Here is a 14,512-nt window from a genome sequence, read left to right as displayed (position 1 = left end):
TGCAGCAATGAAATACCGATGCAAATCTTCCTGCACACCATTTGTGGTTTGTGGTGACTTTGTTTTAAACATTTGCCAGGAGTATTTTGTCTGTGGAGGTCTTGATTCTCAGGGTTGCTTCAGAAATTATCACTTAAATGACAACATGCTGTCAAAATCCTGTCCAAGCCTGCCTCTAAAACTAGAATTGACACTCTCCTCATATCATGGAAACCTAGCTTTGTTGTTGTTTTTATTGTAGTTTATCACCAAATATTGTAAAAATAGATAGATTTAGATATAGGATACTTACTATTAAAGGATCCTGATAAAACATGTTTTTAGGACATATCAGTTTTTTCTGTGGTGTTCCAGCAAGAGTCACTTCTGACTAGTGCTCTTGTTTTTAATTACTCTTTGGACCCCTTATTAATCAATCCATGCTGTGTCTATTTCAATTGTCATTCAGCATGGTAGTCTACACTATTCAAGGTATAAGGCAGAGATCACTGGCATACTTGCAGAATGTTGTGACGAATGAGTATCTCTTTATCTATCTATCTGTCATATCCATGCATATATTTTATATAATGGTGGTCTTTGACTTGTGTCTATGTTGTCTCATGACTTCCTTTCTTATTTTGAAATTTAACTCCTCTCGTTTCTGGTAACTTCCTCTGGTGTGTTTCCCATCCAGCCATCTATTTTCTTCCACTTATCTGGATTAAAGGTCACAGGGGGCTGGAGCCTAGATTTGGGGTTCACCCTGGACAGGTCACCAGTCCATCACAGGCCCAACACATAAAGACAGACAACCATTCACACTCACAGTCACGCCTACGGTCAATTTAGAGTATCAATCAGCCTCGTCCCCTCTTGATGTCTTTGGACTGTGGGAGGAAGCTGGAGTACCAGAGAGAACCCACGCAGGAACAGGGAGAACATGCAGACTCCACACAGAAAGATCCTGTGCCCAAGCCGGGACTCAAACCTGGAACCTTCTTACTGTGAGGCAACAGTGCTGACCACTGCACCACTGCACCTTGGTGTGTTTCCCACCAATCTGATTGTGTCCACGTGTTTCCCATCACCTCATGTGTATATGTAGTCTGTGTTGCCTGTTGGTGCTAGTTCGTCTTGACCTTGATGTCAATACTCAAAAGGGGGTTTCCTTTGTAGAGTATTCTAGTTCCTGTTGCATGTATGTTTGTGCAGGTGATAAAAGAAATGATTCCCTGCGAAAACCTCATGGACATAGCCGTAAAATTGTCAACTGACTTGTCTGTGGAGCCTCCTGCGGAGTAAGCGCAGAAATATTTGCCACGAGCACAGCTAGCTTGTAGGATTAAGACTCCGTGGGGGGGGGGGGGGGGGGGGGATCATTAACTTTTAGAGAGAAATTAATTTCCTCACACAAGAGGCCATAGTGAAGGTCCAGGCTGGCCATGAGGTACTCTGCTGGGCTGCTGGTGCCATGATGCCTCACGAGTTGCACAAACAGAACCTGTCCTCTCGGTGACGCCAGAGAGTCTGCACGCATATCTGGACATGTACAATTGTATTTAGGCATATCAGGTTTTGAGCGTCTTATCCCTTATGATCACCCGTGTACCGACAGGTCCTGTATTAGCAGATGGAAGATAGCCATGCAGTGTTTTTTCACTATGACATCATACCATCATGTAGTAAATAGCCTTCATTATGCAGAAATCTTAGCCAACAAATACACTTTCACTTGCTGATAATGCGAGTCACTTGATGGCAAGATTACATTTAGTTTAAATGTCCCTGATTCCTAGCACAAAGGATCTCAATCATGATTTCAGAAAAATGACACTGAGGATTGTTGTCACCATCTGGTCTGTGGACAGTCATGGCTGCTTCCAATTGTGGGGAGGTGCAAATTGGAACAAAAATGGTGCAATTATTTTCTAGTATGAAGCCAGCTTATTATGGGATGATTGTAGCTTTTATGACACTGAGTTATTACCAGGTCCGATCACTAAGCTTAACTCCGGCATGACACTGAGCGCCTATTACTGTGCTTGCTACTCTACAACAACAAAAAGCTGGAAAATGACACTGAAATCTAAACCTGACTGATCCGTCAGTGTGAATCTACTTACTGTACATCCATGCTCAACTAAGATTCTCAATGGCGTAGTTGCAACACAATGTTTTTGATGAACGTTTGCAAAAAAAAAAAAAAACAACCTTATGGGTCTTATCGATGGGTACATGCTCTTGTAAAACTTTGCATCAAAACCTGCATTTCTGACCCATGTCTTGATCCCTTTTGGGTTATCTGCCTGTAAAGGTCTTTGAATTTGTAATGCTTTGAAATCTTTTTTTTTTTTTAGGGGGCATTATGTTGATCATTATTAGCCTTTGTGGGACAGCCATGAGTGTGCGCAGACTAAAAATAGGGAGAGAGAAGCCACAATGCGGCAAGTCAAGTTGTCTATTATGATATATCTTTTTATTACAACTGCTGATCGGAGCCTTGGCAACCGCTGCCTGAAAACCCCTCTCACAGCCAGCTGTAGCGGTGTGACAGCATTCTCATCGGAATATTTTATTCCAAAGGTTGTATGAATGATTCATTTATAATTGAACAGGACGTGGGAATGCAAAGCTTTAATGTAATTTCACACAAACACATTGACAGTGCCAGCACCACCCGGTTGACTCGTACAACATAAAGAAATGTAAAACAAACGGCAACATATGAATGAATGTTTGCTTTCTTGTTGAAATTGTCTAAAAATAACACATAAATATACTGTATGCAACGTGAACAGAGGACAATGGTTTGAAATGTGGCATAAATGTTTTCAACTTCAGAAGTGCAGTGAAGTTATTCTTTGATCAGACATGAACCTACGTTTGTAGGTCTTCACAAACAGTAGTTTTTTAAAATTGAAATCTTTTATAAGAGATTCAAAATAACAATAAAAGCCTTTGAGGGCCCTAAAACACATCTGTGTTTTTATGTGCATATATTTAAAAAAAAAAAAACAACACACAATTTGTTGTTGAAGATGAAACATTTTCTTTTCATCCTCAAAATGCTGACAGTTTTCACAAAATTACCCGACAGGTTTCGAGTGACCTTTGTATCATAATGCTCTCAACAATGGAGGGCTTAAAGCTTAGCAGTGGGCACTGGGCTTACACTGGGCTGCTGATAAATATAGCTTGTAGTTAAAGCAGCAAGACCCTGTCTCATACCATTTATTCTAACCACTCATCTTCAAGTAGTAACAGGCACAGATCAAACCAGCATGGAAAGACCTGCCTGAAACCAGCAGAGCAGGTTTCATGAGTGGGCTAAAATCTACACTGATGACAGCCGCTGCTCTGACTGGTTACGTATTGCAGTGGTGGTGAGACCACTGACACCCCTTGAAGTCTTCTAACTCCAGTCTGGGTTCTATGAATTTACTCTTCATTTTAAATCTTCTCAATCATTTCTGCACTGTCCAGACCTCGAGGTCTTTTACAACAAAGTCCGTGTGGGTGGAAAGAGGTGCATTGTGGAAGGTGGGGCAGGATAGGCTGGAACCGTGGTAGAGATCTGCATCCAGCCACAGGCCAAATTCTCCCCTACAAATCAAGAACACAGCGGTTCTGTTATCAAAGACTTAACCTATATGTGCTGTCATGTTATTCTGACATGTATAACATGTCTCACAAGTCAAAGGAATTATTTTTATGGTCTTACATTTTATTGTATTATTAGTTTCCAAGATTTCATCAATGATTGTCATATATTTCATAGTAGAACTCATAAGAGATAATAACTTACCCTCCACCTCCAATGTGCAGAGAGTCCAGGCTGCCGCTCACAAAGTAGGAGTTTTCTCCACTCCACCTGTATGCCTGGATGAATGCCACAATGCGAGACATAAGACACGTGCTCTCGTCCCAGCCTCTATAAATGTGAACCCATGTTCATGATGCATAATGTGGTCAGATAAATGTGTTTCTGAAAAGTTATTACTTGAATCCAACTTCTAAATCTGTCATTTTTCTGTTTCTCGGTGGTGATCCAAAACTACATTGGAAAATAATTAAAACCCATTGATTGCACACACCTGGAAGTCTGGGTTGAAACTGAAAAGGAAGGTTTCTCCTGTGCCGTAGCAGTGTTTACTAATTCTGAATGGTTCGGATGAAAAAGCTCCAAACACCTGAAAAGAAGAAAACACAAGTGCATGAGATGAAGAAGAATAGACAGTTTTTCGGTATTTGCGTGTCTTGACTTGTGTGCAAGCAAACCTTTTTATGCATGTCTCTGATAACCAGCAGCACAGGACTGTCCAGACCAGCCATATTTCTGTACAGCGTCTTCAGGCTGCTCCCATGGATGGCAATACTGTAGACCAGTTGCCATGGATAGCCTTGCGTCCTTGCTGGCATGTGAGAGGCGAGCTATGGAGAAAAGAGTTGTTAATCTAAAGAGTCCATGCTGATTGATCTACCACTAATTATTACAATCCATGTACAAAACTTACATTCTCCAGGTGGTGGTCCTCCAGCAGCTCACTGAATTCACTCAGGACAGGGATATCTTCATGTTCCTCCTGGTACTCAGGGTCCTCTGACTCAACTGAGCTACAGAGACTCGCACGACGATGGGAGTCCTTTACTTTAATAATCTGAAATAGAGAACGGAGCCTATATCACATAAACAGCAAACCCACCAAATCTAAAGAATCAACACTTAATTGAACCGGTAAAATGCAGTAACAAGCAAACACAGCACCAATAAATGGTAACAAACTGAAGACAGAAGAGACTGATGCTGACAAAACAGGCGGCTTTCATTTAACCAATAGATGCAGTTCACCTCTTAAACATGAGTACGCGCAGCATGATCATCCTACCTCAACATATGGTTCCACACCATCAGTGGCAAAAAAGAGCACCTTCATATTTTCCGGTAACATCCTCATAGTTCCTGATTTCACTTTTATTATCTGCATTTCACAAACCCACAATATCAGGGAAGTGCAACCAGCCTCCATCCACTGCTTTTGTACCCTCTAGGTAACTTTCACTTATGGTTAAAATGTCATTGGTTGGAGACAGGGATGGAGGGGCTTCTTATTGGCTGGCTCAGCTGTAGTAAACGGTTTCTTTTCTAAGTAACAGGAACAGGAATGCATTGCTCCATTCTGATATGCGGCGAGGCAGGAAAAGGAAGCCCATATAAAGAAATGGGAAATTCCCATCATGGCTTGGATAGGTGCCCAGCCCTTTGGTGCCTCAGTTCCTGTAAGTTAGAGGGGCTGGAGTGGTTACTGCATTCACCTAATGCTACCCCTGCAGCTGAAGACCTCTAACAAGCTTTTGTTTTCTGTGTTTTGCGGTTCTTACCTCCCAATTCTTAGCTGAAGGGTTGCCAGGTTTGCTGAGAAGGAGTTTACTGATGACAGCCACCTTGCTCTTCTTCACTACCAGAAATCGGTTCTGATGTTTCTCCCTGATGAGGTAGCGAGGTTGGCGGTGCTTCTTGTTAGCTTTACTGTACATATTCGGTGACCACTGCACAAAGAAGGTGTAGAGGTGGTCAACCCTGAGAGAACAAAAGAACAGAAAAGGTGATTTTTTTTAAAAAATCATAGATACACACATTCCTTAATAGCTGTTTTAATATAACTGAGGGAATGTAGGGCTTCCACAAATACACAATTTTGTCATAAAGTAATTACAATACATTTGCAGTAAAAATACTCTGGATTGTCAGTTCAATTGAATGCGCTAATGCAGTTGGACCAATCCGTATACCTGACAAACAAGCAAAAAATATTTTTAAGCAAAACACAGATCACATAGTGTAATATTTGTAAGGTGTGTGTGGACACATCCCATAGGATATGGGGGCATGAATGATTTAGCCATTAATCACTGCTACACAAAAGAAAATTTGGTGATTCAATTACCAAGGTATTTATGTGGGATGTTACGACATCCTCCAAATTTTTGATCTCTTAGAAGTCCATCTATCAGTTAAGCAGCAGTAAAGTCATTTCTTCAAATCTTCTTTTGATTTGATGTTTTATAACCTCAATCCAGCCTCCTTCCCTGCCCCCGCTCTTCCTTTCACACATGTATCGTCAGCCTACAGAAAACACTCTGCGCTGTTGTAACCTTTCCAATTATTTGCATTGCTTCCTCTGCATATACACGCTAAGAAATACCTCAATCTCCCAGACAATTGATCTGAACACTTATTTTTATCTTCATTTGCATCTGATTGGAATTCAAGTAAATTAAATTAATGAAATGAGTTGCGACAGGTAAATCAAACAAGCTCCCATGCAGGAAACAGTAGTTAATTTCAGTGATTCTCTTCACTTACTCTCCAACACTGTAGGCTACTCCCATGGTGATCTGAAGACAAAATGTAGAAGGTAAACTGGATGAAGGAGAGACTTGATTTGGAGGCTCAGTGCTGAAGCAGCTTGTCCACTCATGAGTGTCTTCCATCGCTGGCACTTTATACCGCCGGATCAATTGCTGAGATAAGCCCCTTTGTCCATAAACCCTCCCTTTCTCCCCTCTCAGCGCTACATGGCTCGCCTGCACGTTCACACAAGAATTTCACAATGGAACCTGAAAGGACCAAAGTTGGTGATTAACTTGACCTGATTTGGGTCCCCTGTCCTTAGGTTTGGCTGCAGTTCAGCCAGTTACTGTGTCAAGGTGTTGGCTCTGCAACTGAATGAGGTGGCTTTATAGAAAGTTAATGGCCTCTCTGTCATTATGATTTACATTCGTGTCCATCTTTCTGTCTTTGACACTCCTCCGACGTCTGGTCTGTCTATCAGTTGGATAACACTTCTGAGTTTGTCTTTCACATTCTCCAACAAGTTGACCGACTCAAAGCAGAGATTAAAAAACAAATTCTTCAGAAACTGTGCTTTTTGCTTTTCCACCGGGTTGTTGTCATGGAACTAATGTCTACTGCCCCTTGAATCTGCCACCATACTTCAACTGAATTGTTTTCCAGATTCCCTGACCCATTTTCAAGTAGTGGTCAAGGCAGGTATGTTACAGCATTACGCTGCCTCAGTTCTATTTTAAACATGGAATTTATGGACATTATTGATCCGCTGTGAAGCAGCAGAGGAGGTAGTTACACAGACCACATAGCACAGTGCGACTGGGGTGTAACGTGGTGCTCATTTGAACCCAAACCCAGATCTTCCCCTAAACCCAACCAGGTCTTAGTCATAGAGTTGGCACATCCTTAAAAACATTTTCCAGCAGTAATTTGCAACAGTTTTAGGAAGCCCTGCCAGTCCAGCCTAATCTGTTTATGCTCGAGCAGCAGCAACACGTCACTCCTCTGATTCTTGGACACCAGTATGCTTTCTAAAATCCCACATCAGGGCAGCATTACCCTAGCTCTGTTTAGTCCAGTTTAAACAAGCAAAAAAATAAAAAATAAAAAAAAACAATCTCATTCACTCCTGCTTCATGAGGTGCCTGGGCAAATGTGAGGTGCAAGAAGGTACGTTTTAAACACTCTTTTTAACCCCGCTGAAGTCATCCAACTGCTTTGCAAATGACTCAGTAAATGTTCTGAAATGTTACATTACAACTGCACAACATTAAATCTCTATTCATCAGTTTAACATTGTGCAGTTGTTCATTTAAATTTTGTTGAACCTGAATACAAGTAACATAATCGACTTTGTCTCATTGTTTAAGGCCGTTTAAACCTGTTCCCCTCAGCAAGAGGAAGTGAGTCATGGTTTTTTTGGCTGCTCTAAACTAGCAGCTCATCAGATGCTACGAGGGAAAAAATGTGGAGGATGCGACGCTGTGGTGAACCAATAATCAGTTAACAATCCAAAATTATATGAGTACATCCAGGAATTTGAAGGATAAACGGTTTATTCGGTGATGGAGAACTACTATTAATGCTGTGTGTGTGTGTGTGTGGGGGGGGTGTATTTATATATTTACTCTTTTGGGATCCGTCTGTCTTGGGGCTTTTTTAGTTTTTTTTTTTTTTTCAGACTGTGTGAGTACACAAGGTAGCACAGACAGTTACATCAGCTCAGATGTAATCTGTTTCCTTTATCTTAACAGTGTGCTCTATCAGGATTAGCCTCAGGCTTCAGCCTTATATGTCAAGATTCAATCAAATCAACAGACTTCGATGTCAATGTTGACCATTCATCAATTACCGCCACACTAGTGCTCAAACATCACTGCAGAGTTTTCCATTTCTTCTGTCTGTGGACGTTAGGATTCCTGAATAAATACAAATAACAAAAGCTGCTCATTGCTATTTTCATAAAGCTTTATTTCTATATTGTCTAGATCTTTTCGACACTGAATAATTTGTACACTATTTAGGCTTTTTATTTACGAGTGCAGAAACTTGGATTCCCTTTTGATATATGAATGAGTACACCAGCTTGACAGCAACAAATAAGATGTCACCGCTACAAATGGCTTAGGATTCCAGCGCTTTGACACAGGCTTGTTCATGTCCAGATATCAGTGGAGGAGATTATCATACAAACAATCTGGGGTCAACAGTCAGCCATGGCGTTCTTACACAAGAGAAAAGGATGGAGGAAATCAATTTGATTTACAGACATGATCAATAAATAAACACACAGATACACATACTTCCACAGATGCGCACATGTATGTGTGCACGCACCGCCAGACACGCACAAGCACATATATCCCCGATGCATGCAGACTTGTCAGTACAATACGCGTGCAAACAAAACTGTCCCCACCACTGTTTTTATATAATTCAGAATTTGTTTGAAATGAAGAAAAAATGTGCAACCACCAGCATTTTATGATAGCAGACGTTTCATTTGGCCCTGGGAATGTTGCTGCATCCTCTGTTCCACTAGTATATGCTTTCATTAAAGGTGTTGACAAAGACCACGCTATCTGAGTGCAGATGAGTTCAACTGAACTAAAAGATTAAAACTTACTTGTAATTACTTACTTGTACCAAAGGGGTTTTTTTTTGTGTGTGGTAAAACTCAACTCATTAGTTCTTGAGATGGCATTGAATAAAGGCCAGAACAGTGATGATCGTGTCACATGACAGTTGACCTTTGACCTTTGGGATACAATGTCATCACAACCATCATTTGATACTTTTATGTGAGTGAAAGGTTGTCATTATTAGTGTGTGTGTTATGACCAGCACACGGAGCCTTACCTTTGACCTCTGATCACCAATATATAATATTCTATAATTGAACCTAAGGGAGAGTTGTGATAAAAATGAAGCAATTCCTTGCCGTTCCTGTGATAACACAAGAATGGACACATGATGGCGATCATAGTAACTTCAACTGAATCCAAAAATATCAAGGACATATTTTAGCTAAATAAACTTTAAGTGTATATGTATAAGTATGGATGACGTATATGTAAATATCTATGCAGAAACTGATTGATGCGATTGTTACTCTTGAATGGATTTTATACAATAACAGACTCGTGTAAAAATTCTTGATGTATAATTCCCTCTTAATCTGAGACTACCAAAAGTGAGCATAAAAATGAGCCGTCGTGACAAATGAAGCACGTCACATTTAAAAGGGCTCCCAGCACATTTCTTTTTCTAAAACATAAAAAGACTTAGAAAAAAATAATTTGAACAAAATGTAGGCAAACGGCAGCAAAGCAATCTGAAGTTGAATGTGCACAGATGTGGCAAAATATGACCAAAAAAAAAAAGAATGTGTAAAAGGGAACCACTGATTCCTACAATTTACTTAAGTAAAATGTACGGGGAGTTTTTTCTGTTCACTCCTCCCAACGCAGCACCAACATCATATCCTTCACAACAGAAGACAACATTTCTCCTGTCAAGTGCTCCTAACTCGTCACTGTTCTTCTTTAAAAAAAAAAAACAACAACATAGTGGGTGTTGTCTTCCAGCTTCCTAACATTTGGTGGACATGTTCTCCTTCTTCATTCATTCCTTTGGGAAAGTGACAACCAACATTTACATGCAATGCCTCCACCTATGTTGCAGTTTAAAAAAAGAAAAAAAAGATCTGCCCCTGAAACAAAACTTTCATCTGTTCCTCTTATTGCATAATTTTTGTCCAACATGCATCAAACCTAAAGTATCAAGTGTATCTATAATTACATCAAGTGTTGGTAAGAACAGCTATTGTGTTAAAAGGTGTAAAGGTAAAAAGATACCTGAATATATAAATATAAGTACTGTACCAAAAGATTTGTCCTTGGTTGCTTCCCATCGCTGCGTACAACCCATCAGATCTAGCTTGTTTTAGAGGCTGTTCATTATTGGGAAATACACAGCCTCATACAAATACTGCAGTTCTTGGCAGTAGTTTGGGAGAACTTTACTTGAGGGCTGTTGTTTCTCCAACTGTCTTCAAATTCCTGTGCCTTGCATGGACAAAACCAGACATGGGAAAAACCTACTGGTACTGCTTCAGTACACTTATTCACAGGATCAGGCATGTTGTGCACGCGCACACACACACACACACACACACACACACACACACACACACACACACAAACTTAATCCAACCATTTTAGGTTTTATTTACCTACGGTTTAGTCTTTGGACTCTGTAAGAAAAATGCTGTTGCCTTGTAGATGTGAAGAGTTGTGAATAAGCATTCAAAAATCTATAAACAGGGTGAATATCAGTGAAAGATAAATCCAAAGACTGATACCATTGTTTAGTTTGATAGCATATCAAGATCAGCTGTGATTAAAACCTCATGTGGCTCTTTATGCTTCTGCAAGATCATATTCCTTAACATATGATCCTCTCTATTGCTTTTAAACTTTTTATTGGTTTTTACAAGGTCAGTGTTAAGATATTATCACTGTGAGCTTTTCAGCCCACATTCTTGGCAATTTGCTCGAATGCAAATCAGTCATGCAAAGTGGCGTGGGGTGCTAAATTGAAAAACATGCCAACAGTTTTCAAACTGATTCATTTCAAATATTAAGTCCAATTTCCACATATTAAGAGGGAACTTGTTAGAATTTATTTTTCATTTATGAAAGAAAGTAAATTTTTAATTTTAAATCTAAATCTTAAAGTTAAAAGTCAAATCTAATATGAAATATTAATATAAGTTCTAAATGTTAAATCTAAATATGCAAATGTACCCCATCCCTTGAAGTAAACTCAACTTTGACTGTACATATAATTATAGAAACAGCCCCAATAGCATCACCCACTGGATTTAACAGTTTTATAATCAAACAGGGGCAGCACGGTGGTGCAGTGGTCAGCACTGTCACCTCACATCAAGAAGGTTCCGGGCTCCGGCTCGAGCACGGGATCTTTCTGTGTGAGTCTCCATGTTCTCCCTGTTCCTTTGTGGGTTCTCTCTGGTACTCCAGCTTCCTCCCACAGTCCAAAGACATCCAGAGGGGACGAGGCTGATTGATACTCTAAATTGACTTTAGGTGTGAGTGTGAATGGTTGTCTGTCTCTATGTGTTGGCCCTGTGACGAACTGGTGACCTGTCCAGGGTGAACCCCGCCTGTCACCTGAAGGCTGCTGGGATAGGCTCCAGCCCCCCTGCAACCTTTAATCCAGATAAGTGGAAGAAAATAGATGGATGGATGGATGGGAAACACACCAGGGGAACTTAACAGAAACGAGGGGAGTTAAATTTCAAAATTAAAAAAAGGAAGCCATGGGACAACATAGACACAAGTAAAACAAAGACCACCACGCTAGGCATGGATATGATATGTATGTAGTCTAGCATAATGTAGTGTAATATTTGACACAACAGAATCATGTGCATGGAAGATTCACTGTTAACACTGAGGCAGCCAATGGGATCCTGAAGTAAATGAACGCAACTAAACTGAACTGGAAACTGAATTCAATGCTGTGAAACTGGAATTAATATGATTTGAAATTTCATTTTATCCTACCTGATCTTGCAGTTCTGTGTATACTCTCAGATTCTGTTCTCACATTTCAATTTCAGTTTAATGAGACACACTTCCAGTCTGTAAGGATGAGTAATTGAGCACAGATTAACAGATCTCCTGTTCACATCTTTGACAATTCCTTTATGGTCTGTGGGGTGTATAGATGTTCTTCTGAGATGAGCTTGGGCCACAACACATTTTTTCAGGATGTTGGAAGACCAGGGACTGGACTGTAAGGTTTATAATAAATATATAATTACATTTACACATACAGGAGAAATTCTGTGTATATCGTCATTTTGCTGGGCTAGCTAATGTATTGCAATCGAAAGTTAGGGACAGCCATTTTATTTCAGCTATTTCTGTGATTAGATGTCTTTCGCAGTGAACTGAAATTGAACTGTGAGAACAGAATGTGTACGTTTACAGAGAATTGAATGTTCAGGCAGTATTTAATGCAAATAATAAATTCATTTTCAAAATATGCTACTACAATGCAATGCAATGCAATGCAATGATTCAAGCGGCCCAAATCAAATTCAAATACAAATCATTCACCTTCCGTTTCTTGGTGCGCATTTTTCAGCCCATTGAACAAGTGTAAAGGTCAAGCTATTGAGCTTGTCTTTTCAGCATAAATAATGACACAAGTATTGCTCTCCACTGTGAAGTTGAAATGAAGCAGCGCAGAGGTCATGTAAAGTCCATCCACCCGATCCATGCAGGATATCGATTTTCAACTATCCAAAAGTCCAGCAGGGCCGGTTGCTAAAACTCACTAAGTGTATGCATGGCTACATGCAAAATGATAATTAAACAGGACTGAACATTTTACAATCAATTTCCAGTCATGAGTTCATCCAAAGGTTACGGGTGACAGTGTATCAGCGCAGGTGGAAAGAGTGAATTTCTATCATATAACCTCGTGTCCTTAACAAAGATTACAAGCACAACAACAAAGAAAAAAAAAACATATTTGCTGACATTGGTTTGCTCCTCACAGATTGTTGTTATATTCCAGGGTATTCCAGGTATATGTTTATAATTACTCACTTTACTTCGATTTTTTTTTTTAGTGTGTTTTGAAATTGAGGGAAGCAAAGAGAGTTTTCACCCTCTTTAGCCATCAAATTGGTGGCTTTGCACAGAAAAAGGTGAAAAAAACAGAATTAGAGTATTTCACTTTGAGATGTCAGTCCAGTACTCAAACTATATATGATAATATACACATTTCTGACTCTTCTGCTGGATATGCAACGTATCATTTCCCAACTTCAATACCCACAATCCCTCAGCATTCCCCCCATTTCTGGTTCCAATAAGCATTCGCAAGCTTACTCAATCACTCACGTTCACATTAATGCCAAAAAGTAAATTAGCTGTCTGGTAATCAGAAGCTCACCACTTGAAGTCTCAGCAACTACTGACGGGGAAGGACTTCCTCCACGGGGATCAATATATATCCTTATTCTTTCATTCATCACTCCTTTCTTCTGAGAATGCATGGGTCATAAATTATATCAGGTTATTTTTTTTTCACTCTTGTTGTATATGTAGTTTTTTCAGTTTCTTTTTTTTAAATAAATCATCGTGTTCACTTTAATTCAAGACTCAGATCTCTGATAACGTTGTGGCTAAATATGCTCATTCCTACTCAGGCGCTGAGCGGCCTGATTAAGGTTTTAATGATCCCGGACGGATCCGCTGTTCTTTTATTTCTCATTGGTCCTCCACCTCTTGCTCCTTCTTTCTCCCCCTCCTCCTCATAGTGGCCAGTTACGTCCACGCACAAGTCTGGCCCTGGACCACTGCTGTTGGTTGTGCACAGTCATCGTTTGATTTTTTTTTTTTTTTTGTCCCCGTGGCTGAATATTTGGACGTATTAGGGGACAAAGCCAGGTTAACGCAAGTGAATTTATTTATTTTTAATGCTGAGAGGCAAAATCTCCACAGGTTTGGACTGGCATTCCTTTCATACTCTGTGCGTGTAGGTGGGTGGGTCATTTGCTGTGCTTGGAAAGAAAAAAGGGTAACAGTAAAAAGTGCATACGCTAATGTTCACATGAACTCAGAGTCTATACATCTGACATTGTCTCATACTCTAAAGCTTTCCACCAACCCCTCCCATCACATCGCTGCGAGTAAACTGCATACGTATAGCAAATCGCTCATAAAGATATATAACTTGAAGTGACATTTAGTGACACTCTGATGCAACGCGTGTAGCAGTAAAGTAAATCTGTAGTAAAGCACAGTTTTGGCCTTGATGATGGTGTCATAACTTGGACTGTGCTGTGTCAGTCAGGGTTAATAAGTGATGTTTGTGTGACAGTATTAGCTATGACCCACAAAATCATCTGCTTCATGGGTTACTGAGGTTAAGACAAAGCTTAAGAGATCAGCACTGCTTTGATAAAACAAGAAAAAAAACTCTCTCTAGGAAGTGGTGGGAGTGTCACTTCGGAGGAAGGGTATGAGGGGAACAGATAAAAGGATGGGAAATGCGCATCAGCTCTTGGTACATCCGGTGTCACAAAGGAAAAATAACCGCAGACAAAAAAACACTGTCTCACACTTTTTACATTGAAAT

At 40.1% G+C, this 14,512-nt stretch overlaps 1 protein-coding gene across 5 annotated transcripts; it reads right to left on the bottom strand.

The window, feature by feature from the left end:
• Positions 1–2,510: 2,510 nt before the first annotated feature.
• Positions 2,511–6,521, bottom strand: ncoa7a (nuclear receptor coactivator 7a). Of its 5 annotated transcripts, none has more exons than XM_086217377.1 (7): positions 6,347–6,521; positions 5,362–5,560; positions 4,497–4,640; positions 4,261–4,413; positions 4,077–4,172; positions 3,788–3,913; positions 2,511–3,585 (listed from the first exon to the last, which is right to left on the bottom strand). In XM_086217377.1, exons 1-7 carry the CDS (start codon positions 6,472–6,474, stop codon positions 3,433–3,435), a joined length of 999 nt encoding a protein of 332 aa, XP_086073503.1. In that variant the 5' UTR covers positions 6,475–6,521; the 3' UTR covers positions 2,511–3,432. The 5 variants fall into 5 exon arrangements, with proteins under 5 accessions (XP_086073503.1, XP_086073505.1, XP_086073504.1 ...); XM_086217379.1 differs by having other exon boundaries at positions 5,362–5,529; positions 6,347–6,440; XM_086217378.1 differs by having other exon boundaries at positions 2,517–3,585; positions 3,788–3,861; positions 6,347–6,513.
• Positions 6,522–14,512: the final 7,991 nt, after the last annotated feature.

The sequence above is a fragment of the Aulostomus chinensis genome, chromosome 11 (assembly GCF_037954235.1).
Source record: "Aulostomus chinensis isolate RoL2024-O1b breed Wild chromosome 11, RoL_Achi_v1.0, whole genome shotgun sequence".
In the NCBI taxonomy this organism is placed as follows: Eukaryota; Metazoa; Chordata; class Actinopteri; order Syngnathiformes; family Aulostomidae; genus Aulostomus; species Aulostomus chinensis.
This window is presented reverse-complemented; position numbering and strand designations above follow the sequence as displayed.